This window comes from Triplophysa dalaica, chromosome 5 (assembly GCF_015846415.1).
Source record: "Triplophysa dalaica isolate WHDGS20190420 chromosome 5, ASM1584641v1, whole genome shotgun sequence".
NCBI classification, from domain to species: Eukaryota; Metazoa; Chordata; class Actinopteri; order Cypriniformes; family Nemacheilidae; genus Triplophysa; species Triplophysa dalaica.
The window spans coordinates 6,488,645-6,515,198 of record NC_079546.1 but is presented as its reverse complement, the minus strand read 5'-3'; the positions used below and the strand labels follow the sequence as shown (position 1 = coordinate 6,515,198).

Genomic DNA, 26,554 nt, shown 5'->3' with positions numbered 1-26,554 from the left:
ACACCATGGAATAGTGTTTCACTACTTTACAGTAATTAGTCAGGAAAATTAGGCAACTTGCACTATACTTTCCAGTATTTAAGAAGAACGAGTGCTCTTAAAGAAGAGAGTCAGGTGTATATGCAGACATGGATAAATGCCCCTCCACTGATGCAGGGAGAGAGTGTGTGCGTGTCCGTGTGTTTAAAGCTCTTCAGGAGTTCTTCATCGGTGACGTTAGCACAAATAAAGCATGTCTGCAGTTTACAACCATAATCTTTTTCCTCTATAAACCCCTCTCTCTCTCTCATATGTGCGCAATTATACAAATAATTAAGGTGTTAATTCAAGTAGATTACATGTAATAAATGACAAAAACGTGGCAAATAAATAAACAACTTGCGTTTACAGCTCATAGACTAAAATAAGCAACAGTGCAATGTTTATGTTCATCATGGAGATAAATAGTGTAAATTTCAAATACCAGTGTTGTAATTTTATCTTATATGTTCTCTGGTACCAAATTGAGCATGTTATGTTTGTTTAATTTGAGGATCAACTTTAAACTTATCCAATACAGTACCTTTGGAATCAGCATTTCGGATGTTTCTAATTTACAGCCATATTATCGCTGAATGTTTTATTAGTCTCACTAATAGTCATAGTCTATTTTGGCACAGGTTTTAACCCGCCTGTATCTGAAGACCTTTGTTGTTCCTTTGTTTACACCCACAACTTTAAAAAACAGGCCATGACCAACCAAAGTTCTGTGTCCCTGTGATTCCTCCCACACATACACAAATTCACACGCACACCCAAACACAGCAGATACAGAGGGTGACGCAGATGCAGACAAACACAGGCCCACTCCGAGACATTACGTTGTATATAATTTTTCTTTCACTGACCCTATTATGTAATTGATATCATGACATTCTAAGTCTAGAAAGCATTTTTATTGGACAAAAATCTGCATAGTGCTAGATAAGTCATTGCTATTTTACTGGATCCATTGCTAGTGATTGTAAATTTTACTTGTCAAGGTCAGCTAAAACTAAAAGCTAATTTTTTCAGACTACAGTTGCATAGATGGTTTGAAAGGTAATAGACATGGAGTAAAACTCCCATTTTGATTTCATGGGGTCTTTAAAATAATAGCCCGGGGTCAATTTAAGACTCAATTGTGGATTTTTTCATTCACTCATTGGTTTCACTGAAAATTAAGCATTTAAACCACTGAATTGGGTGCAAAATTGTCTACAGCGAGATTTAATTCAATTCGACTAGCTTTAAATGAGTGACTTGTGCTGAATTGAAATATGCACAGATTGAGGTTCTTTGTGTGGGCCTCTCTGTCCTTTTTCATTGTAATAACTCCTTTCTTTTCAATTTTATAGTGTGTCTGCGGCAGAACTCGAAGGATCTGAAGAAAACGAAGAGGCGGCGGAGGGCAGAGAGAGGTGGAAAAGTGAAAGTAAGTGGTGAATGAGAACATATGACACTGCATTCTACAATAGAGAGGGAGGAGGGTGGAGCCAAGAGAAGGGGGTGTAATTTAATTGGATAAACAGTTTTTCAGCGAGAGAGAGAAATGAAAGGAAGGCATCTGAGCGTGATAATTACTCTCGGGATTGTCTTAAACAGCTCTGCGGCCGCTCCCTGATCTTCTGATGTTGACTCACGTCTGCTATTGGATGATTTGGTCTCCGTTGTCCTACGCTAAAGGATCGGCTCCATACGTTTTATACAAAGAAGGTCATTGAAAGATGAAACCTGACCTAGCAACCAGGAGAAAAAACACAGACGCTCTCAAGACTCTAAACACACTCTGTCTTTCCACCTTTAACTTATTGAGTGCATTTATATTGGAGCCTCAGGCAGTCTGATCTATTTCATAAGGCGCTGAGGAATTGCTGATTTTGAGGCAGATTACGAGCAACTCTGACTTTTCTGAATCCAACAACTAATATTTATTTGGACTGTTATCGAAGAGCTCACCCAAAAATAAAATGATCATTATATCACCAGTTTGTTTTTCCAAACCAATAAGACTTACTTTATTAAACCTTCTAGACCCTACAGCTATTTTAATGGATTTAGTGGTTGTAATGAGAATTGTATTGGTTTTAATGGAAACCGTAATGGTCTCTTTGGGTCTCCACTGGTAATATGTTGGGTTTTATTAGTAGGGTGTTGTCTAGTGGATGGAAACCAATAGAACACCATTCAATCCTACTAGAATAATAATGCAAACACACTACATAAGGGAAATTTGTAATTGTGTTAATAGTACACAGCTGATTGTTCATGTTATTTGTAATGGAAATCTTTAGCATTTATATTTAATTTTTTTCAGAAGAGAATTTGAACCCAAAATGATGTCAATCAAAATGTTAGTGCCTGAAATCCTCAGTCCCTTTTCACTTTCATTGAACAGTTTTCTTATTACTCGACATTTCCACAGATTTGTTCTCCAAACCCCTAAGTAGATGAAAAGAGAATTGTGGGTGAACTATCCCTTTTAAAAAGCAACGTTCAACATCGAGCTCCTATTATAGACAGAAAACAGTAGCTTTTCATACAGTAAGGGAGAGTGAGACCTTGGTAAATGTTGTTTTGATATCGCGTGGCCTTTTTCATGAGCCTTTAAAGCAGATTTTGCCTCAGTCTGTGACTGATTAATAGCTTCTGTCAGTCATTTTTCTGTGATAATAGGCACTTGTGCATGCTTGTTTTGCACAAAGTGATTACACACAGGAAGTGTGTAATATCGCGTGTAAATGCTGTCTGCTTCACCACTGGATCTTAATAGCTGTGGATTCACCACATAAACTCTCACCTCCGCAGAGACACAAACACTCTGCTTCAGGATGTTTCCTGTGGCGGAAAATCTGGTTTGTTTGGGATTCTGGCAACAAAGCACCCGTGTTGATGTGATAGGAAATTCATCACAAGTAGATGTAATAAGTTAGTTATGAGCAAATTCTTCTTCATTAAAACTGAAGGTTGTAATGTTGTATTTTGTTTATTTACACGAAGTCTTCGGTGCATTTTGGTGTCAAATTAATTCTTAATGTGTTTGAGCATGTACCTCATTAATCTTACATACTACATTTAAAATATCAGCTCAATTTCTGTTTTATGTATTTTTGTAATAAATGGTGGGCAATTTATTACCCCTAAACATTTTACTGAGATGAAAATGACGTATTTTTAACATAAGGTCGATTTTTTTTTTTCACCTTTTATATTTGTGGAGTGCCTCAGAAGTCTCTCGATTTTAGTGAGTGTGTGTACTTGTGTTCCTGTGTGCATTCGTGCGTAAGTGCCCAATCGGTTTATTCTCCTCCTTTTACAGAGAGGTCAAACAACCACAGCCTCTCTGCGAACCTTGGGATGTTTGCTTTAGGTCTTGTCATTATTAGTTTTGATAGTTTATTCAAGCAGCTATGTTGAACGATGGGTCTTTAGGGGCCCCGTGAGTGTAAATGCCACTCAGGCAAGTTGGAGCAGGAAGCTGGTTTTTGGGTGAGATTCGGGAGGCCAGAGGGGCAAGTAATAATATATTTACATGCAATTATCTTAAGTGCTCGGGTGGTTGCCTCTCTTCAATCCTAAAGTCAAACACCCACACACAGTGTGTTGTGGTTGACACATTATGCTTGGAGCAGTGTCACGTACCCCTGTAGTTTGCATGTCCCGAGCCCGAGTAAATATTGTCATTTGGTAAATAAAACTTGCTGATAGCTCATAGCTTGGTTGTAGGTAGTGTGGGATTACGTGGGATACGTTGAATTGTAAAAACAATTCTGATTATTATTGAATCAAAGTAATGTTTCTCACATTGAGCCACCGATACAAAAATGTAAGTAAAAAATTTTAATTTTATATGCGTAATTGCTTGATATATTACTTTCAATTTGAATTACTTCTACTAATTATTTCTACTAAGATATAAATATATAATTTGCTAGATGAACTTTGGCGTGATGTGACATTTTCGTGATGGGAAACTGGCTCATCTCGTATATTATAGTTTGAGTGCCAGTGACCTGTGCTGTTTGTCACAAATGTGAATGAAAAATATAACGCTAAATAATTCTGTTGTCATGGAGACCAAATATATTTCTGTAAAAATAATGACAAATACCATTTCATGGTCGGCAATTGGCTGGTAAATTCACCCTCCATTGACAGGTATGGCAAAAAGTTAATTTTGGACCTTGCGAGTTCTGCCAACATTCCATCTTTGTTTTCAGTGGCCCAGTTGCATGGTGGGAAGCTTTAGTTTGGCCAAGCGACTCTGATAGAGTAAAACTCTCTGCGGTCTTATACATCAAGAGCTTGGAGAATTACTGCCCTTGTGTAATAATAAGCATTGGCGTTAGATATATAGCCCCTTCCTGAAATTATCGAACTTCTGCTCGGGAAGAATTATGGGCAGTCTCGCTTGTCCTCCCCCCAGTTTATAATCAGTGAGAGTGGGGAAACCAGACGGTAGGGAACGGAAAATACGAGCCGGATTTAAGGGAAATGGTCTTAAAGCCAAGCCATAGATCCAGAGGAAGATGGTGTAGGGAAGACTCATGTTCCTCGACTTTATTTTCCTTTATTTTATAATACATTTGCCTTTATTTTATCAAAAGCACGCTGCACTAAAATTGCTGCACCTTTGTTATGTAGAAATGATCTAGACTTCGTTTTCTATTGATCCTATTTAACTCATTGTAAAAGTGAGACAACAAGAACACAATCACAAATGACTGGCTGGGGAAAAGCCTGTTTTTTGCAGATGTCGTTGAGCATCTGATGTTGTAGGTCCATGAGTGTTGTCATGAAATTTAGCTGGTTGTCAAATGGTACTTTCAGGTTTCTGGCTGACCTGGATGGTGTTATCTTTGAAGAGCAAGCCTTAGCTGAACAGCCATGTTGTGATGAATTGCCGGGCAAGTTAAGAAGACAAGAAACTCTGTCTTCTTTTTTTGTCTTTCTCTCTCTCAAGACTTTGTTTGATGGATATATTTGCTGCAGTAATAGCTGCGATCTATCCCAGAATTCCCTATTGCTGTAATTTATTCCACAATCCCTGATATAGCGGAGGGGCCGTGACATAGCATGCCAGTGGAAGAGAAGAAATGTTTTACTGCGTTTTGTAGCCCGATGGTGCATGTGTGGAGGGGAAATTGTTTGCCCTGACATCTGAGACAGTAATACTCTTTAGTTGCTGATCTGGGTTCAAATACCAATTTGCTCAACGTTGTTAAGACGTATTTGAGTTGATCCTGAATCATAGTTTGAACCAAATGACAGAGCATCAAAATCTTCTCATGCCTGGCAGGGGTAAAGTGACCCAGAGGGAGCGAGAGAGATGTGATATGTAGAAGTGAATGTGGGAGGAACGAGTAAATGAATTAGCACTGATATCTGTCTGTGCGTTCACTCGATAAAACATCTTAGCTGTGCTAGACTAGCAGGCAGACCATCTGCCTCAGTCGTCATGAATTTATCACAACAAATTTGCCAATTTTAACCATTTAAAACATGACGCATTTGTTGTAAATGTAGTGGTGCTTGGCTTGCTAAGTTGAGCTACTGTATGGTTCATGCCTGGGGTTCAGTATTTGAAAAAAAAACGTTTGATCTTAAAATGAAAATTCAACCTTCATTTCAAACCTGAAGAATGTTGGTAACTGAACAACAGTGGTACCCGTTCACTTCTATCGTATGGACACAAATCCAACGCAAGTCCATGGGTACCGCACCGATTGCTAACATTCTTTAAAATATTGTCCTTTGTGTTCTGCAGAAAGAAATAAGCCATACATGTTTGAAAGTAAAAAACGAAATTTTTAGTTTTGGGGTTAAGTGACCTCGTATCACTGCATTTGTTCTTTATACATGGAATGCGATTCAAATAGAGTAAGAAACCAAGCTAAAAATTTGCATTGAGTCATGTCTAGAGAACAAAATATCACAGAGATGTGGTTGGGCTGTTTGACTTGGGCCAGTGGGCAAGCACCCAGAATGCCCTAGCAACTGGATATCAGCAGGGTACCAACCACTCGCATCATCTTAGCAACCCACATAGCAACACTTTAGCATCAAGTGGCCTGCAAGCGAACTCACATTTTCTTCAGAGAATATACGGAAATGTAAAACATATCAGTACCACTTTATTTTACAGTCCTGTACATGTCTGCACTATGTACTTATAGTGTAGCCATGTAATTGCTAGGTACGAACCCTACACCTAACCTAAAACCATGAAGTATATGTAGTTTCCAGTGTTTTGTTGGGTTGGCACACTATGTACACCATGTGCATGTACTGTAAAATAAAGTGCAACTGACATGTATTTTATAAAGCATGACAAGGTCTTGACAGGGTCTCATGACTCTGTGAGTAAACAGCCTCTCGTCCGTCTACAGCTTGGTCGATAAATGGAGAGCGCTGAGGTCAGAAGTCGTGAGAGAGGGCTTCTGAAAGGAAATATACGAGCTTGTTTTCACACAGACTCAAAACTATGAGATTTTAATTTACTTCTAATATTGTCAATGTTTTTTTTGCGTTGGCATGCTTTTGGGGTTGTCATCTGCTTGTCTTAAACAACCCCCCGCCTTCACCGCACATCTTCAGCTCTGTCTGTCTAGAGAGAGGACAAGCACAGACAGGTATGACACCTAACGATTCTGTTGACCTTTCACTGTGTCACTTGGTATTTTGATAATCATACGCTTGTGTTGCCTCGCTGTGACAGTGTCTTTTGGCAAGTTTCAGAGGAACAATTAGCTGTCAGATGCTGCGAGACGGCCGTGTCCCTAGCCGCCGACCGAGGGGTTTCAGCTATGACAAGACTTTTGATTCACCTTCCTCTTCCATCCTCTTCCTCCAGCTATCTTAGACACGCATCTTAACCTTTACCTTTTTGCCACAGCATGCAAAGTTAAAAGTGCAGGATAACAACCGGTTCTTTGGCTTTATCTCACTATCTTTCCAGAACACTTTCACTTTTTGATATGTGTTTTTAGAGATGATTTTCATAGCCGGGAATGAGACTGAGATGGAGTGCTTCGTCAGAAATATATATTAAAAGAGGTCATGAGAGCTGAACCAGTGGAAGACTGATGCTTGCGCTAACTCAGGAGTTGTTATTTCACTCGTCATCATTGTGGGGCTTTGACAGATGTGTGAATGTGTGTGTTCATAACCAATATCTGAAAATCTTGCAATAGAAGTTTTGTATTTATTGGGCATATATAGGATTTGTATCCGTTTTGTATTTTTGCGCGTGTGTGGCTTAGGCTACTCCACATTCTTCTCCACTTTTCCGCCCTTGTGAAACCTTCAAATCCCCATTAACAGATATCGCTGAGCTGCAATAGGAAATTCAAAAACCCCAAATTGTAAAATCTCTCATAGGAGTAGATAAGGGAAGAAAAAGAGAAAGGGTGAGCTAATATAACCTCTATCACTTCAACTGGCTGACTGTTTATTAAAAAATTATACTGCTCTCTGGGTGTGTTAAATCGCCTGCCTCTTCAGTTTTGCTTAAAGCAAAGCATCTCTCAGCACCCGTTTCTTATTCATTGATGTTCTTGTGTGTGGTTTCGGTCACGTGTCTAGGATTCATAGTTTTTTCTATGCCTTTTAATAAGTTGAATCCAAACTCATTTTTTTTCGTATTGTGTGTGATATAAGGCAGAGACAATGAAGTCCACCCACAGGTCAAAGCCAGATGCAGACCCTTAATATATATACGCTCATTGCTGATGGGATTTGATGTCAAAGCCCAGATTTCTCAGTAATTGAGTGTAGAAACCACAAGGATTAGACTTTGTGTGTGTTTGGTCGTGGACTGATATTCTTAGATTCCTGCCTTGCCGTCTCATATCGGAAGTGCACCACATACCAAAGCTCTTTATTGGAATTTGGGATTTTTTTCCCTATTACTTTTTACTTTACGAGCAACTGATAGTAATGCATTTTTGTTTTAACTTATTAAAACAAAGTTCAATCCAAGCTTCATGTTTATACATTTCAGGCATTTTTACATTGGTTCAAATATTAATAATTATAACAATGTACATGCAACATGAAATTATTTTTTTCACTTCTGGCTGTTGGTCTAATTATGAATTATTATTACGTCTCCTCACTTTTGGACCATTAGTCACCAAATGCTCAATAAATACAGCAAGTGTAATGATATTCACAGGGGTGGAAGTGTTTTCCAAGTAGATTAGTTGATTTCTTTGTAATTAGTCCATTCATTTTCCACTAATTTGACCCATTCGCAGATTAGCACGTCTTTTGCAAACACAATAAATTGGTTTTATCCTATTAACAAAATAACCAACCAATCACAGTGCCGTTGGCCACTTCAAAAAGAACAAAATGAGCTCAAAGGAAGCTACTTATTTTGGAAATATGAACACATCTGTTTGGTTTTGTACAGTTTTTTTTTTGCATCCAATTTTAAATGGGAGCCCACTGTCCCTCTTCCCTCCTTGAGCAAAATGGCACTGGATGATGGTAATTGTACTCTAATGGTTATCGCCGCTGCCACCAGTATGAACTTGACTACCCTCATTACCCTTTAATCTCTGGTGAAATGAATCATGGGGTCTTTCTCTTTTCTTGCGCTCTTTCTTTCCCCCTTTCTTTCTGTCTGGTTATTTCTGCATTATTCCCTGTAAGCAGAATTGGTTTCTCAACAGCCTATTAGGAAGTTATCAAAGCATTGCGGCCAGTACAGAATCCGAGGCAGCCGGTACTGAGCTCCAGGCAGCCAAGCTTGCAAATGCCCTGCTTTCTTATGACTGCGGTACGGATCAGCAACAGAGTGCTCGGGCTGCTTGCATGAGACCAAAGTAGGAAGCTGTAAACCTCTCTCTCTCTCTCTCTCAAATTTGTTTTTACACTGCTCTCTTATTATCTCATACTTGCATGGGTCAAATTTGAAATTTGCTTTTTCAGTTGGTAAAACCAAAGAATTGGTTCATAGCCAGGAATTGCCAACATTAAAGTGATAGTTCGCCCAAAAATTTAAATTCTGTAATGACTTACTCAAGCTTAAGTTGTTCTAAACCTGCGTACATGTCTTTGTTCTGTTAAACACAAACAAAGATGTTCATAAAAATGTTAGCAACTGAGATTTTTGAGGCACCATTGACCTACCATAGGGGAAAAAAATTAAATGCTCCAGAAATCTCAGTTGCCAACATTCTTCCAAGTATCTTTCTATGTGTTCAACCAAACAAAGAAACTAAAACAGGTTTGTAACAACTTAAGGGCGAGTTATTCATGACAAAATGTTCCTTTTTCGGTGAACTATCCCTTTAAGAATTAGAAAATTTGGGTTTAAATTGGCTAGAAGAGTAATTTACTAAATAACATATATTCCCAGTCAAACAACAATAGAATTTAATCGCAAAGCCTAAATAATTACATAATTATGTTAATTTATATGAATTATGCTTGTTCCTGATATATTTATTTGGTATCTTAATTTCAAGCGTTTTCTAAACAAGTTTTTTCGTAAATTATGTATTTTATAAACATTAAAGTAAATGCTCTGATCAAGGCAGCATCCAGAAAAATACTCCTCAAGAGCCGCAGATATCCCACATTTGTCTTGACACGAAACACTCTCATTCTCAGGAATTTTCAATAAACTGTCTATTGTAATACAGATTAGTGAAATTTCCCCTGTGTTGTCACATGAGCTAGCATTAGCGAAGCCTTCTCACACGAGCTTAAACAGCACAATGGCTTCGACTGAAATAACTACTTGTCTCTTCCATTTTAAAGTTTCAGCTAAAGGCAGAAGTTAATATTATCGTTGAAACAATGTGTAATGTAGGTTCTTCACATTGTTTGTATATGTTTAGTTGTGATAGAACGGTGAGGCTGGCTTTGGAATTTTTTTTTAGTTTTGCTTTCTAAATTGTGTCGATTCATCCACAAGCTGGAAATCTAACTACCCTCCTTTCTTTGTAACAAAGCGTGTGAAAGATTTTCTGCTCATTTGGTCAAACTTTGGTTTTAGGTGAGTTTTGGAACATTTAACCTCTTCATATACCATCTTTATTGTATCTTTGGATGTACACTTATATAAATACACACACACAGATACAATCCAACTGTGCATTCATGTTACACATATGTCAGTTTGTCTGATTGTTTAATCTGTCATACAGTAGAACTCAGACCAGTTCTTCAACCTTCAATCGTGCTTATGGGTGCTTATCGAACTCGTGCATAAAATGAAAGCATGTACAGAAGTGGATATTAATATGCAGACAGAGTTAAGTGACACTCAATATAGCTGATAACCTCGCATTCACAAAAACACCCACGTTACGGCCACATGTTCTCCGACGCTTCTCTAGGAATGAAAGTAAAGCCCTTACAGACATGCGCGCCAACCTAGAAACAATTTTCTGCCAGTGATTATATGAGAGTTTGATATTATGAAATGCCCTTTGATACAGTAATTTTAATTTCAGAACCTATGGCTCTTTGTTGTTTCGCCTTCGGTTCAGAGGCGTGCTGGAGGGTGCATGGCTGAGACACACAACAGAAAGATATAGTCACTCAGTCTGGGAGAGTTAAGGCGAGACGGACAGATAGAAAGAGACGGAACAAGTGCCCATTGGGAGATTGAAAAGAGCACTGTGCTCTCTGGATGATGAAACTCATGTGTCATCCTGAGCGTGTGTGTCTTAAATCAGTTTCAGGGGTCTTGGTGAGGGTGTGTGTGAGGTTTGTACTTCTGAGGGCCCTCTTTTTGAAAGTGTCCTCACTAATGGAATGGAATATGTCTTTCGCGAGAGGACATTTTGGGGATTCTCGCGGTTTCAAATCATGTTTGCTTCAGATCTAATTATGTCAACAGGATTCTCTTTGGGTTAGGTTGGGTTGGCAAATATAATTTTCTTGGCGTGCAAACAATGATATCCACAAAAAGTCCTTAGCGATATAGTTTTTTAATATCTGTTTCTCCAGTAATTGTGGAAATTGTATGAGGAACCGTATCAATAGATATAGACTATTCAGATCAGTCTACTTTTGGCACCAAGCCAAAAGCCTTGTTTCCTTATTTATAATAGTTTGCCTTCTCTCAAAGAAAGATTTTTTGTAGGTAGAAGACCTGTTTTTGCAGGGCATGCATGAGAGAGAATGCAAAAAATAAATTAAAATCCCTCCCCGAATCTTAAGGGAGTCTGTATTATATCTATTTCAGTTTTGTCTTTCATCCTTGTGTGACATTCGTACCCATTGTTGGCAAAACCTTACTCACCCACACACATCTCCTGAAGAAAGTCAATAGCATCTAAATGCTGTCATTGCTGTTGGATTCATAATGCAGTACGTTCACCTTTTATCGGGCCATAAATCATCAAACTTCTTATTAATACCGCCGCTCCGCATCAATCATGCAGTGTTTGTTTTATACACACGCAAACACGCTCGCTGAATGTGAGTCGCTTATTGATAAAAGGCTTCATAGAGGTTCTATAATGGCACGGTGAATGTGCTTGTGGGTGGTTTTGCTGGTCTAATTATGATCCACTTTAGAAATCACAGCTCTGAATATGTACAGTTGACGGATGAAGATGTGCGTGTATGTTTTGCACTGCTGTAAACACACGTTTTGTGTATGGATGGTTATTTGAGTGGTATGTTGTGTTATTTATAGTGGATCGTCCATTATAATTACTGAGCTCTGGAATACTTGATTCTGATTGGTCAGCCATGGCATGCGTAGGATTTGTAGAATGACTGCTGTGTAGTAACACTCTCGAACACCCCACAAACATTTTCTTGTACTGTGTTTGTTCCAATTTGCGTCTTCTTGCAGATTGTTTTACACAAATCAATATGTCCATCTCTCATTTGTATGGTAAGGAGCCAGGTGATACACAGGCTGTAATGTACAGTCATTTTCATATAAAATAAACCATTTCAGCATGATACCCCGTAACCAAATCCTTGGCCATATATTGCAGTAATGACTGGCTGACTGTACACTACTTCCCATCTTTATAAGGCTTTAAGAGATCACTCATCTAAGGGTAAACACTCACCACAATACAGTAATATACTGTACTGTGGCTGACAATGAACAGTAAGATGCTATAGGTGCCTGTTGAGGGATATAGATTTAGTAAGGAATGTGGACATGCACCAGAGAGTAAGAATTGACCCCAGTACTATTCATTAGTAGGATTTTTTGAATGAAGGGCCTTTTCTCATTAAGTAGGTCATAGAGTGGGTTAGCCATAGAGGATTTGTGAAGTTTAAATGCCTGCAGCTGTGGTTATTTGAATATATTTATTATGGAAATAATAGAGGTTTTATAAGCCCTCTGTAATTAGTCTAGTGATGGGATGTCTTTGACAAAAATCCAAATACGTTGACTGATTGTGATTCATTTAATACATTGATGAGTGTCGCACTGAATGTTTGCCCTCCAAAAAGTAGTTTGGCCTCCCAGAATCCACTGGGTCCTTCTCATTCACTGCAAGGATGTAGTTCAGGATATTATATATCACAATTACATCAACAACAGTGTGTTCGTGTATGGTGAAAAATCTGAACTTTAATTTCGCTATGGTTTATGGACCTGAGGTAACATGGATCATGGGACACGTTTATGAAGTCAAATATCAAAGTGAAAGCTGACTTAAATGCAAAAGCGGGCTGTTAGATTACAGATTCGTGATTAATTTCTTTAGGCAATATTTTATTCTCAGTTTTTTAATAATTTGTGTAATGAAAAGAAAAAGCACTAAATTAGACCACCTTGAGCCCAGACCTTTGGACCCCACTGTATTGTTCCATCAATAGGTATCTTCAAAACAATTTAATATTGGAGAAATTAAATTAACCTCTGTGTGATGTTTCTGACAGTTTTATTATGTTTTGTACCCTTTCCTTCCAAAAAACTCTTTATTTGCCTTACAGTCTCTCACTCCATCTCATTCTGTATTTCCCTAAAGACAGCCGAATTTATATCAGTTCTGGTAAAGTTATTGACTTTTGGCCGCAACTTGCGCGAGCAGTCGCTGATAGTCATACCTAATAAGGTGGATGTGTGTGCGTGTTGGCCCGAGGCGTCGAAGTGCCGGCTAATTAAACCCCAGTGTAATTTATTAATACAATGTGTTCTGGATGGAGCTGCCGGTTGTGTGCTTAAGTGAGAGCAATTAGGAAAGCTATCATGTGGAAAAGATACGTTATCTCCACAGTAAACTCCATAGCTCGAGGGTAAACTGAGGGAGAGGGAACAAGAGGGATGAAGAAAGGAAGAAAAAGGAAGGAAAAGAAGAGTAGATAGCGTATGACTTTGGCATGCTTTGCTGCCTCCTAAAGAACTCTTCGGCCCTAAAGTAGTCGACAAACTCGTCTTCCACTCTTGTAATTTGTCAGCCACGCCATTATGTCTGTACACAGAGGATTCATTTGTTTTACGCACCCATCCATGCATTCATTATCTTCTGTTCCCCTTTCTAAATGCTTGTTTTTGCTTTTATTGCTGGATAGGTTCAGGCTAAGTTAGCTGGCCTGTTTTAGAAGAATAGGACTGAATGGCTGTGTTTTTACAAGCACAATCCCACCAGCGTCCACACGCACAAAGGCGGCTCTGTCGTTTCTGTGCCGAGTCGTACTTGCCTTCCTTGTTTCCAGTCAATCTCTCTGGTCGTCTGCCTGTGTTCCTTTCCAAAAGCTTTTCTCATTCTGTCTTTTGTTAACATGCTAGAACATGCCCACAATCACTCACGGCTACAATAAGTGTTATGCTAGCATTACTTGAAGGGCGCACTGAAGCGAACCTCTCTTTAGCATTCAATTTGACATTATTACGGAAACCGACAGGCAAAAATACTTAAAGCGCAGTGCAGTACATGTACACACATTCACTACATGAGCTATTGTGTGTGGGCTCGGGCATTTCCGCCACGACAGAGGCTTTGACAAACATGTTCGGCGAATTAGTGTGTATCAAAGATGTCAGGGGTGTGAGAAGGGTTGCGTTGTCATAGGAAGCCGCTGGTTAACTGATACTTGCCTACACAAGGCCCACACCTGAACATCACTGAAAAACTTGGGGATGAATAGGAATGATTCCAACATTTGCTTAAAGGTCCTGACAGATATGGGGAAGAGGTTATTGCACCAATGAAAGGACCATTTCCATCTTAAAGTTTCAGCTTACTCAAAAACACATTCTGTCATTGGTTCATACTCATGTTATTCAGAATCTGTAAATGACTCACTCTTATCTGGATTTTTGAGAAATGGCTTTGTGTCTATACAGTGGAAGTCAACGGGTACGAAGTTGTTCCCAATTCAACAGCTTCTTTTCTGTTTTACAGAAGAAAATGGGACAAACAGGTTTTAAATGTCATGAAGAATTTTATCTTGTGTGAAACATCAATTTAATGCCTGTGGTTTTAAAGAGAAATGTTAAAATGCGGTTGCTTCACTTTTTTTTGGCTATGCATTGTAAACATGCCCATTGTAAACTATTCGTATTTACACACATGTTGAAGTTCAACTTTATTCAAACTTGTGTGGGTGGAAAATTCTATGTGTATGTGCGCGTGTGCATATTTGAGGTAATAGCTAGGGGGAACCTCTCTGTATTCTTAGCTTGTTGAAGGCACTGAAGTGGAGAGAATTATAGATTCAGCACAATGAGCAGTCAAATTTAATCAACGTGCCTGCTGTTCTCCACAACCCAGTGAATGAGATGACACGGCTTCACTTCGATGCTTATGTGTGTGTGTGTGTGTGTTCATAGATGCGTGTGATGAGTTGGTTTTTGAGTAGCAAAATCAGATTGAAAGCAATTTGTAGACATTTGTTAATGTTTAAGTTATTCATCATGTGTGGGTCAGCTAATATGGAAATTGCTTTGAGGAACTTTGTAAAAAAAAACAGATGCATTAAACTGAATTCATCACTGGACAAGTTAACTGCACCTCTATGTGATATTTGCGGCAGATGATCATTTTTTTTTTCCGAAAACCTTTTTGTCTCTTTACCAGTAATAATCACTTGCGGTATCTCAATTCACATCTCTCGGAAGACTGCCGGAACTGTCAGGTGTGATAAAGTTATTGACTTTGACCTACAACACAGTGCAGTAGGCAGATTCATTTGTGGAAAGGTCAGATCGCCCCAAACCAAAGATCAGTTTTTGAGTTATAATTCACACTAAAATCTAATAGGAAAGTCATTTTGTTTTGCATAAAGCCTATTTTTAGGACCGTTTTATTCACAAGAGGAGGATTTTGGAGCAATATGATTAAATGGGGGCAGATGGAAACACACATTTTAGTCTATAGAAGAAGCTATGCAGAATATAATTGTTTACTTTTCTTTTTAGATTAACGGTTATTGAAGAAAATGAAGGCAAAAAGATAATAAAACACCTGAACATCACTCTCATATTCAAAGGAATTACATTAAGATGTTCGGGGTGGACATAAAGATCAAAACGTTAATTAACTGCATCTGTTCCTAACAAGAGCTGGTTAGATTACATTAGCATAAAACAGACTCTCGATTTATCCCTACGTCTTCGTAAGCGAGCCACGATCGCACAGCACGTGCGGCACGCTCCACTTTGATCCCCGCTCGACTAACGGTGGGTGAGGCGTTGCTGACAAATTGCATCAAAATTGTTTTTGAGCAGCTTTACGAAACTAAACCGCGTTTGGGCATTCAGCACTTCAACCTGGCTTATGAAAGTCTGAGCTATGTGTTTCACCACACTGCTGTCATCTGCACACATTCACTCTCTCTCTCTCTCTCTCTCTCTGCGGCTGACAGCTGTAGAATAGAGTGATTATCGGCAGCACCAGTGATTGAGCGCAAGAGAGCGGGGGAGCACGGTGATGGAAGGCAGAGATTGTGATAGAGATGTTTCAAGAACGCTAATGAAGAGGGTTGGGTAAATGCAGCAATTCTGGAAAGGTTCACTGTACACAAAAACACTCAAGCTCTGTTCCAATACTCCACTATTGTGCATTTTAGGCACCATGGTTGCACTTCAATAGGCAATCGATGTATATAATCAGCTCTTGTTGGGTCATTCTGTGATTATGGGTATTGTCAGATAACTACACTCGCTTTGAAGAACAACAAGTGTTGTGAGGTTGGCCTATTATGCTCATGGAACAGTTGCCAAATTCCCTGCCAGAAACTGCTACAGCTTTGTCAATAGATATTGAACACTTTCATATTTTGTCATGAATTTTGAGTGAACTCTGTGCAATACAGTTTCCGCCCCGTTTTGGTCATGTCTCTATTGCTATCATTACTTTCGTATGTATGTCTTGGCATTATATTGGCCATTAACCTCCCCGCTCTCTAGATATTGACCTCCAGTCATTAAAAAAAAACTCTGAAGAAGCATTTCACTTATTTCGCAAACATGTCAATCCCATAATGCATTGCACCAAGACTGTAAAAGGTCTATATTGTTGTTGTGAGACAAATGTTGATAATTCACTAGTTTTGAAACACTTTTCTATCAACAATTTTGTTCAACACTTTGTTTTCTTCAAAGTAGTCAAACCTTGCCTAGAATTTTCAAAATCTTTTTTCCAAGTCTTTTTTTCAGCCGACTCGTTTTTAAAAGTATTAAGAGACTTTTGTCCAAGTCATCCTTATGAAAATATTTATTTACATAAACGTTTTGTTTTTTTAATGAAAGAAATTACTAATTGGCACAATTTTATTTTTGATTTCAAAAGTAAATACGCTCCTGTAGTTTAAATGGTAGAACATTATGTTGAGGCAAACATCATGCGTGGGATTCCCAGGGAACAGGTTATTAAATATGCCTTGAGTGAAATCTACGGCAAGTCATTTTGAATAAAATTGCTTATAAGATGTCGTATTGCACCATTAGCTTAGCAACATGCTAATGTTACTGGTACAGATTTTAATTTGTCACACAGTCTGTCTCTTACGAAATTTTCCCATGGTTTTACTGCAATTAAACAATGGTTTTACCAATTTTTCACCAAAAAATATGATCTTGCCACAAAGCCCAAGTCAACCACTTAAGTGTCCTTGAGAATACATGCCTATGTAGCCAACAGGCTGTGAGACAGCTCATTTGGTCTTGAACAGAGCCTCAATGTGTACGTGCTATGAGCAGAAAGCACGAGATGGTCTTTATCTGTTTATTTGTCCCCATCGATTTCCCGGAGGCCTTCAGACCATGTGAGAACGTCCTGAACTAGTTCACTTCCAGCTAGAGTAATTGCCCTGACCCTTGCACTCATCTCTCACTTGATTTGAACCAGCCGGTTAGTGCACACACGCTTCTCTCTAATTCCTTTTTACACACATGTTAGACTAGGGCATTTTTGCTATTAACCTCAATCTGTAAGTGCCTCACAGCTCTGCTCAGTCGTAAACACTTTAATTGTTTGTCCTGGTTCTTTTGCCTTTTCCGATCAAACAGCAGAACGGATGTCTGGTGTCTTCTCCACCATCTGGGCCTGTATACATATCAAAGATTTCAGAGGGGAAAAAGGGAAGCACTTTCTTATCTTATCTTATGTTTGAACGCAGTCCATAATTTGGTGATGCAGGGCAGTGCAGTGCAAAACTATGGGCTACTGGACGACATGTACAAGGGTCAATGGGATGTGACAACAGTGGGATATAGTTCATTCACTGTTATATGAAATATATATATAATTAAAAAAATGATACCGTCACATGGATTTGGGAGTTGTTTAGTGTTTTAAATTCATGTTTGTAAACAAGCACATTATCAGCATTCGTTTGTAAACTTAAAAAAAGGTTTACACTCTAAAACCACAACATTATGGTAAATAAAAACAGTTGCATCTGGCAACACAAATATGTGACTTATCTTTAGCAAAGTAGCAGCTGTTGGTTACTTTACATTTTAAAACCAAATGAGGTATTACCAGGTTTTTTTTTCCACTGGGCCATGGTCAGCCAACATTTTTTGGCCCCTTATTTGTGTATCCTGCCCTACGGCCATGCGGATTTCCCAAATGCATGCAAATAAAGGCTGCAAGACTGCATGTTCACTTTAAGTGCACCATTTAGACTGGAGCCAAAATCAAGAGTCTCGCAGTCGTATGGGATCATTTGAATCTTTCTTTTACACATTCCGAGAGCTCTTTCGATATTGGACAGCTTTCACCTGTGCGTCCAGCCTTTCTTGGTCCCTGTGATCCCAGCTTTAATTAGTCTGGCAGTCTCACCTGTCAATCATCCTTGGTGCTCCGTGGAGACGGTCATTGAAAAGCAAAAGCAAAGGCAGCCGTGACATGAGGGCAGAACTTGACGCCCCATTTCGCATAACCAAACAGCACTTCTGAAGTCAATCATTCTGGTATGCCGCTAGAATTGCAAAAATATTGACGAAGAAGTCACTAAAACCTGGTGAGACCCAACTGTTGGAATCATGTTCGATAAGAGAATGTTTGATAACACTTTAGTATAGGGACCAATTAGTATAGTTGCTTATTAGATGCCTATTTTTAGCATACTGGCTGTTTATGAGTACTTATAAAGCACATATTCAACATGACCATATTCTACTTCCCTATTCTACCTAATACCTTAACCTAACAACTACCTTAACAACTATCAATGAGCAACAATTAGTTTACGGAGGCAAAAGTCATAGTTAATGGTTTGTAAATACCCAGAATTGGACGTTAAAATAGAGTGTGACCAAAAGCTTTTAAACAAGCAATGCTTGGGGGGTGGGAGATGGGAAACAAGTTAGTACGAGTGGTCAGATATAGTTTATACAGTTTGTGATGGGGTTAGCTGACATTAAATTTGAGGTATAGTGGTTTTAGTGGTAATGCTTCAGAGAAGTCTTCTGTGTAATGCCCCACAGCAGAGTTGCTGCTTCAGCTTCTGTACCGGAGCTACCGATCATGTTGTTTCTTAACTCAGAAAGAATAACCCTTGTGTTTGTTTGAACCACAGTCCACAAACTTCTGCTCACAAAAAGAGCATTAAAAGCATTCCCCCTCCTGTGCTGGAGCCTGCCGCATTGTGAGTTCATTTACGGGCAGCTCAGGTTGAGATAGCCCTAAAGTAATTTAGAGGAAACGTGCTTGGTTTGGCTTCAGATCAGAAAAGAAATAAAGGAAACGCTGTCTGAGTCTTACCCTCTGTTGTAGTTCGGAGGAACATAGTGATACAGGCACAGACAAAAAACATTTCCTGCTAGATTCTTCATGTTTTGGAGGATGGTTAGGGGGTCACGTGACACGGCATCGGTGGGAGCGTTAGGCGGTTTATTCTGGAAAGGTTTTGTATGAATGTATGTTTATGGGGTGAATTACATTTTTTGGTTTTCTGATGAAAATGTGAGTGCTTGCCCTCAAGAGTGGTTGTCAACAAGTTTGTTATGTGATTTGTTTTCTTTGTGGTTGGTAAAAAGAGGAATATGCGTAAGTCTCTTTGATACTGTGGTATGAATTGCGACATCCACTTGAAAGCTCAAGTTTCACTTTGGTATGCATCATTATCATTTATGTAACGCTAGCGAACAAAGTTACGAGAAAAATGAGTGAAAATTCAATTCGGCCCCTGAAGTTTTTCCTCAAAACGCGCCACAGTTGTCTGGACAAATTGACAAGAGCGATAAAAGCGAAGTATTTCTAAAGAGGCACATTCTCCACCCCTGTTCTCCGTTCATTCATCTTCCTTTCATCGGCGCCCTTACCACTTCAACAGTTCCTAAACACTGGGAAGGAAGTCAAGTGCTCATCAAAAGAATCAGAGGAACGCCTGATGCCAGCGTAACAAAAGGTGACTTAGTGAATTCTGGGTACTTCAGCAGGTGGGGAAAAAGCAAAAAAAATCATGTCTTTTTCTTCCCTTAAATAACCACGGTGATCACCGAAGCGGTATGGAGAGTTTTTGTATTGCACAGCAAGATTTAACCAGTGCCAGTTATAATATAAATATGAACTTGATTTTACAAGAAAATTGTACTAGCCTATTTTATAAAGAGACCATTTCGGATGGAATTATGCAATGCTTTAAAAAAACATAAGAAATGAGAAATTGTACAAATTTATACAAATTTAGGAGATAAACCTGTAAGGTCAAATATGTCATTCCCCGGTAATTCTGTTTGCAACTCCAAAGTCATATTTGCCTAAACATAGTAAAAATCCTCACAAGCGAAGTTCTTGTTACTGTAAACATTTTCTTCTTGGATGGATCCGAGGGAGTCCATCAGACACCCCTTCCCACACCCAAAGCTCATAAAGAATTCATGCTAGGAGTTTAGTGGATATTAGCGTCCTCATTGACTTTAATGACGGGACTCCAGAGACATGAGATGAGGCAAGGCTCGCCTTTTCTCTTTACTTAGTGTCTGACAGTTGTCAGGCGCGCAGGCTTTTCAATGAGATTAGAGGTTACCGTGGCGGGCGCTTTAACTGTGGCTTTGTGTTTGTCTGGTGTTAACTGTTAACTGGAGCTAGTACTGGTCATTCAGAAAGCCTAGACACACGCCTGGCACATCCATAAAAAAACATGTGACAGGAAGGAGCAGTTTTGGCATGTAAGCGAGTTTCATTACGATTAACCAAACCAAGTTATCTTCCCTCCCGCACACCAATTCACACGGACGATAATGCCAGTCTGTCTTGATGTGCTGATTGTATCATTCGGCGCTGAGAAAGCAGGTCAAAATGCAAGTCTCATTGTTTGATTCATCAGAACGCATTTGTTTGCATATTCACACTTTGACACTATAAGTGATGTTTGGGGAGGGAAAGATCACCGCTACTGTTGCACAGAGTTCAGGGTTTTGAAAAAAGTGTGAAATTATATTTCAAAGCCATCAGACTAGTGTTGCGTTCCAAGTGTGTTCTGCATTAACCTATTACAATTTGTCTTTCAAGAGATGGCGTGGAGGGCCTTGGCAGCATTGTCCATGCTGCTGTGTATGGGCTCATCTTGCTGTGATGATACTACAGACCAGTTCACCTCTAAAACCATAATCAACAATGTCGTTCAGGACCCTCACACCAGCCGAATCTACTTGGGTGCCATAAACGCCATCTACCAGCTGAACTCTGACTTGAAGCTCGAGAGCACCGCCGTAACTGGACCAAAGAAGGACCACCCGCAGTGCACTCCCCCGATTACCTCGCAGTGCACTAATTCTAAGGATACAGACAACATTAACAAACTCTTGCTAGTCAACTCAGCCAATGGCACCTTGGTCGTGTGCGGCAGCGTGTTCAGGGGTATCTGCTCCTTAGTGAACCTTTACAGCGTGGAGAAGCCCGTGTACTACAGCGACACTAAAGGAGAAAAAACGTACGTGGCCAGCACTGAAAAGACTGTCGCTATGGTTGGAGTTATTTCTTATTTCGCGACGCCTCTTGCTAACCTCAGCGTGTTCTTGGTGGGGAAGGGCTACGGAGGCTCGGACAGCACAAAGCTGGTCAGCACTCGGTTGCTGCAGGAGCACGGCGACATGGATGTCTTCGAGAACATGGTGGAAGCATCCACCGTGCAGGCCAGCTCCTTCTCTATTCGTTTCGACCATGACTTCCGCCACGCTTTCAAGGATAACGGCTACATCTACTTCCTGTTCTCCCGCACCCCGGGCACCAGCGACAGCAGGAAGATCACTTTCGTGGCACGCCTGTGTGAGAACGACCATCATTATTATTCTTATACCGAGCTTCAACTCAACTGCTCCAGCAAGAGCCAGCCACAGGAGAATACGTACAATAAGGTCCAGGCGGCGTACCTGGCCACACCCGGTGCGGATATGAAACTTTCGAATCCGGAAGATAAGGTTCTGTTTGCGGTGTTCAGCGCAGATGAGGACAACAGCCTGTCGGCGTTGTGCATGTATCCGCTCAGCAGCATCAACGCAAGGCTTGAGGAAGTGATCGAGTCGTGCTACATAGGAGAAGTTATGGAGGACATGAAGCCGAAGACTGTTTACTCACCCTACAACTCCAAATCGGAGGCCATCTGTAAAACCAAAAGACCTGTGAGTTGGATTTATCATCTTAAATTGTCATTTCTTGGTAAATGAGAAGTGTAATGCCCTTCTTGACCAATTGTGTTTTGGCTAAGCAGAAGGAGATAGCGATGGAACATAAATGCGGAGCAGAGTTTCTACCCACACCGCTAGCAAGTAAACCCGAGTACGCTCTGGCCGTGGAGCCCATCTACACCAAAAAAGACATGCTTACAGCCGTAGCCGTGGCAGTAGAGAACGAACACACAGTTGCCTTTTTGGGAACTAGTGTAGGAGATGTATTACAGGTGAGGACCTGTATTTACCCTAAATTGTATATCATTTAACATTGTCGTAAGACACCTGAGCTTTAGTAACCAAATTACCTTTTTTAAAGTGGTTAACCGCAAAGTTTTACTGCCTCTGTAAGTTGCTTTGGATAAAAGCATCTAGCTGAATGAATGTAAACTCCTAAACCACTTCTCTTTCACTCTGCAGGTTCATCTCAACTCCAACCAAACTGCCCACTATCACACGATTTCAGGCGAACACAGGGATAGTGGGGTGAACAAAAACCTGTTTTTTGATTCGAGTTTGGATCATCTGTACGTGACCACCGGCACAAAGGTTTGTAAACTGTTTATGTGCTACACATAGATAAATAGTTTAGGTGTATGCCTTTAGTTTAAAGACTTCATTTTCAAACTTCATTCACAGTGGCATCAGCTGTTTTAAATCGTAAACTAAATAAATGATGTTCTTTGTAGATCACGAAAGTGCCAGTGCAGGCTTGTGAGAAAAAGAAAGACTGTCAAGCATGTACCCAGAGTGACCCGTACTGCGGCTGGTGTGTTTTGGAGGGCCGGTGAGTCTTTCGAAACTTATTTTACTAAAGTTCAACACCATTTGGCCGGTTCAACTAATAGTCAAACAAACCATCAAAAAAGACTTGTGGGTCTCTGATAGCTTGTGCCAACTTGCGATCATGTGACTTTCGTTTGAAACAGGAAGCTGTTAACAAATTGCATTTTGTTAGTGGAACATTGCAAAATGTAGCAGAATTTGATCTAGCTTATAGCTAAAACCTTAATTGTTTAAGCCTTTTTGATTGTATTCTTTTAACTGTCGCCATCTTCTTCGTGGATGCACAATACCGTCTGTTGTACAAAATGCACAACCAAGCCATGCTTCGGGCTTTAGGTAGTAGATATTGGTGTGCAGTCCACTGGAAGCAGGCTTAAGACAATGCAGTGAGGCTTATTACCCATAATTCTCTTCTGTTTCCGCAGATGCACCAGGAAGAAGGACTGCAGCAGAGGAGAGGAAAAGAACGCGTGGCTGTGGAGTCCAAATCAGACGTGTGTGACCATTCAAACCTTTGACCCCCCCAACATCAGCTGCAAGAAGACAGATCGTACACAGGTATCACACACACACACTATGATGCTGTCTCCAGTTATTTCAAATCCTAACCTCTTAAGGATTAACTCGACTCTGGGATTGATATTTCGTTGGCTGGAACAGATCCAGTCTGCGAATCTAATCCCTTCTTCATGAGTTGACATGATAAAGTTTCTAAACAAGGCATCCCAAACTGTAATATAAGACTACTTACAGGGATAGGGCACTCCTTATGCATTGCTAATATGCATCTTAAGTGGTTTATAGAAGAGACTTCCTGTATACTTTAATTAACTTCCTGGACCAGCTGTAATAAATAAAGGCACGTCTGGCAAACAAGTCTGTGCATATTTAAAGGTGCCAGTGGTCATGACACACCAGGGGATTTTAAAAGTGTGATTCCAGGCCTTGAATATATATACTTTTAGAAATAAATAGTTTTTATTGTGATTTTTTTTTTTTTGAGTGGGTATGTTTTTATAGGTGCTCCAACTTTAAATATTTAATCATCTAATGATGTCTGTTTGGTTAATGCAATCTGTGTTATTTCTTAAATCTTTATCCAATAATCACACGTGACTGGAATTTCTGGCGTACTAATATTTTATCCAGAATTTACATTTCAATTTTGTTGTCTCCTTATTTTTTTGTTTTTAACTTTCAGGTGAAGATTTACGTGCCCTCCCTCCCTGCCATCAGCAGTCCAGATACATTGAAGTGTGTTTTTGGTGATTACAAAAGTGACGCCACCCTTACAGAAGACACTCGGGTCATCTGTGCTCTCCCAACCTCTGACCATACACCGCCCACACCTGAGACGCAAGGTGAGAGCAGATGTCTTCCTCTGTATGTCTTTTAGCTTCCTCTTAAGTTGCCCTCGCCCTGTCTCTGGCCTCCCAGAACAAACAGATGGTGTCTCACAGATGATGTCGGGCATGAATAATTTAGTTCTTCTCTTGCTGTTTGTAATTTGTAACATTCGTTATTGTTAATTAGAACGATTGTCCTTTCAAATATGAAATTATTAACGGTGCGGTGTATGAAGGTCAGTGGCATCTAGCGGTGAGGTTGCGAATTGCAACCAATGGCTCACTCCACCCCTCTCTATCAAGGCTGACACAGAACAAAGATGTCGTCACGTTTTCGCTTTTTTCCCAAATAAGATCATGTATTTATGCTCTGTAGAGAGGTTTGTCCTATTATGGCGAATTCCGTGCATGGAGACCAGCGGTGTATGTAGATAGAAATAACTCATTCTAAGGTGATAAAAATATAACATTTCATTATGTTTAAGGTCTTTATACCTGTCTGAAGACATACTTATGTATATTCATTGCATTTCCGTCAATAGATCTTCAATAAAATTACACCCACACCTTTTATAAACCTTTTTTTTCTTACCGTTTTTAATTTACATTTAAATTTTATGCATTACTATGATATACGGCATGATGTTGCATTTATCTGAGTAGCTTACTATGAAATTTAAGTTACACTTTTTTTGTGACCTTGGTGTTACTAGCACCACACACTACTACAATATTAGAGAGTTAAGAATTGGCTTTGTGAATTACACTCAACTGATGTGATTCCCTTTCATGTGTGTAGATTTTGTGGCAGTACCTGTGACGATTATGGTGAATGACGACATTGAAGTGGCCTCCAGTACGTTTGAGTTCTACGACTGTGCAGCAGTGGTAAAGAAAGCACAGAATACGCCGTAAGTATCACACACTCGGCTACCAACCAACAGGTGGCTCTGTTTAAGACAAGGGTATTCTCTCCGTGTGAATATAAATTACTTTGTATACTAAACAACAATGCAATTTTCAGTACAATCATAATTACGCTATCCGCCTGACTTAATTCTTCGTTCTGATTGGTCGACTGTGTGCTTTGCAGTTGCATTGCTTGTGTAACCAGCAAGTGGCGCTGCCAATGGAACATTGAGGAACATACATGCAGTGATAGAGATGATACTGTCGGGGCTCTATCATTAAACCCATGGAGGTAAGAGTGGTGTTTGTGAATGCACAGTTCTCTAAATGTACATGAAGCGACATCTTTCTAGCATCTGAATACAACATGGATGCTCTCTGATTCTTGCAGGATATCCTGTGTCCCCAGTTTGAGCTACCAGACCCTCTGCTCATTCCTGTTGGCATCAAAAAACGCATTGAATTTCAGGGCAAAAATATGGATAAATATTCGGTACAATTTTCATGCCGCACCTTGCATGTGCTGCATCCTATTATGTGTATCGGTGCGTTAAATAATATTTCAGGTTGAGCTAAGAATATCTCGGAGTAAATATTCTGTTTCTTGTTCTCTCAGGGCAAAACCTTTCAGATCGGCTCTGAGCTCATGAAACAAGTGGGCGAGGTGACCGTTGAGACCGACGGGTCAAAGTACAGTTTCGAAGGATACGAGGTGAGTGTTCATTCTCCACTCATTTACTTCTTGTTTTATGTCTCTCGTTCAAACGTTGATTTGTTTTCAGCACTTTAAGCTCCAGGCAGTATGACAGTCAGAGCTTTTGAAGTGCACGTGTGTAGGGCGTAGCGGCAAGGTCCTGTGTGGGCGTAGTAAACACACAGCGATCAGGTTTCCAAAAAACATGTTGGCAGGGGAGAATTAGAGCTGTTGCGAACTGTTGTTGCCGGTGCTGTGATGTGCCCGTCTGTATCCACGTGCATGTTTAATGACACATTCTACTGTTTTTCTGCCAGTTTGCTTATGACAAAGAGCCAGAGGTGAACGTGACGTTCTACATAAAGGATAAAGACACTGAGAGGAAGATTGACAGCACCCTTAGAGGTATATTTAAATGACTTCGATCACGGTACACGGATGAAAAACAGCGCTGGGGGTTTATCACTATAACACTGCCCAGCTTCTTTTACAATATCAGGGCAGTCCTTTTTTTTAACACATTTAAAGACCCAATGACATTCAAACTGTGATTTGTGACTTTTATTCCATGTGTTTGTTTGGAGATGTGCCACTGGGAACTTTTTGAGGATTTAAAACCAACTGTCTTATTATTATTCAATTATTATTTTATTTTAATGGATATAGAGTGTTATAATTAATTAAATAATAACTTTTTAAATTTGGCATTTTGTCTTCGAATTGCGTGTCTTGTTTCTCATT

The 26,554-nt window shown here is 39.7% G+C and overlaps 1 protein-coding gene across 1 annotated transcript in view; it reads left to right on the top strand.

The window, feature by feature from the left end:
- LOC130420523 (plexin-B2-like) overlaps positions 1-26,554 on the top strand; it is a 77,768-nt gene that overhangs the window by 37,615 nt on the left and 13,599 nt on the right. The window contains 13 exon segments of the mRNA XM_056747836.1: positions 1,391-1,453; positions 20,922-22,030; positions 22,120-22,308; positions 22,499-22,627; positions 22,768-22,865; positions 23,290-23,422; positions 24,066-24,225; positions 25,010-25,121; positions 25,304-25,389; positions 25,392-25,411; positions 25,511-25,612; positions 25,736-25,831; positions 26,131-26,218. Of these exon segments, the coding sequence (XP_056603814.1) occupies positions 20,924-22,030; positions 22,120-22,308; positions 22,499-22,627; positions 22,768-22,865; positions 23,290-23,422; positions 24,066-24,225; positions 25,010-25,121; positions 25,304-25,389; positions 25,392-25,411; positions 25,511-25,612; positions 25,736-25,831; positions 26,131-26,218 (2,320 nt within the window). The 5' untranslated portion in view covers positions 1,391-1,453; positions 20,922-20,923.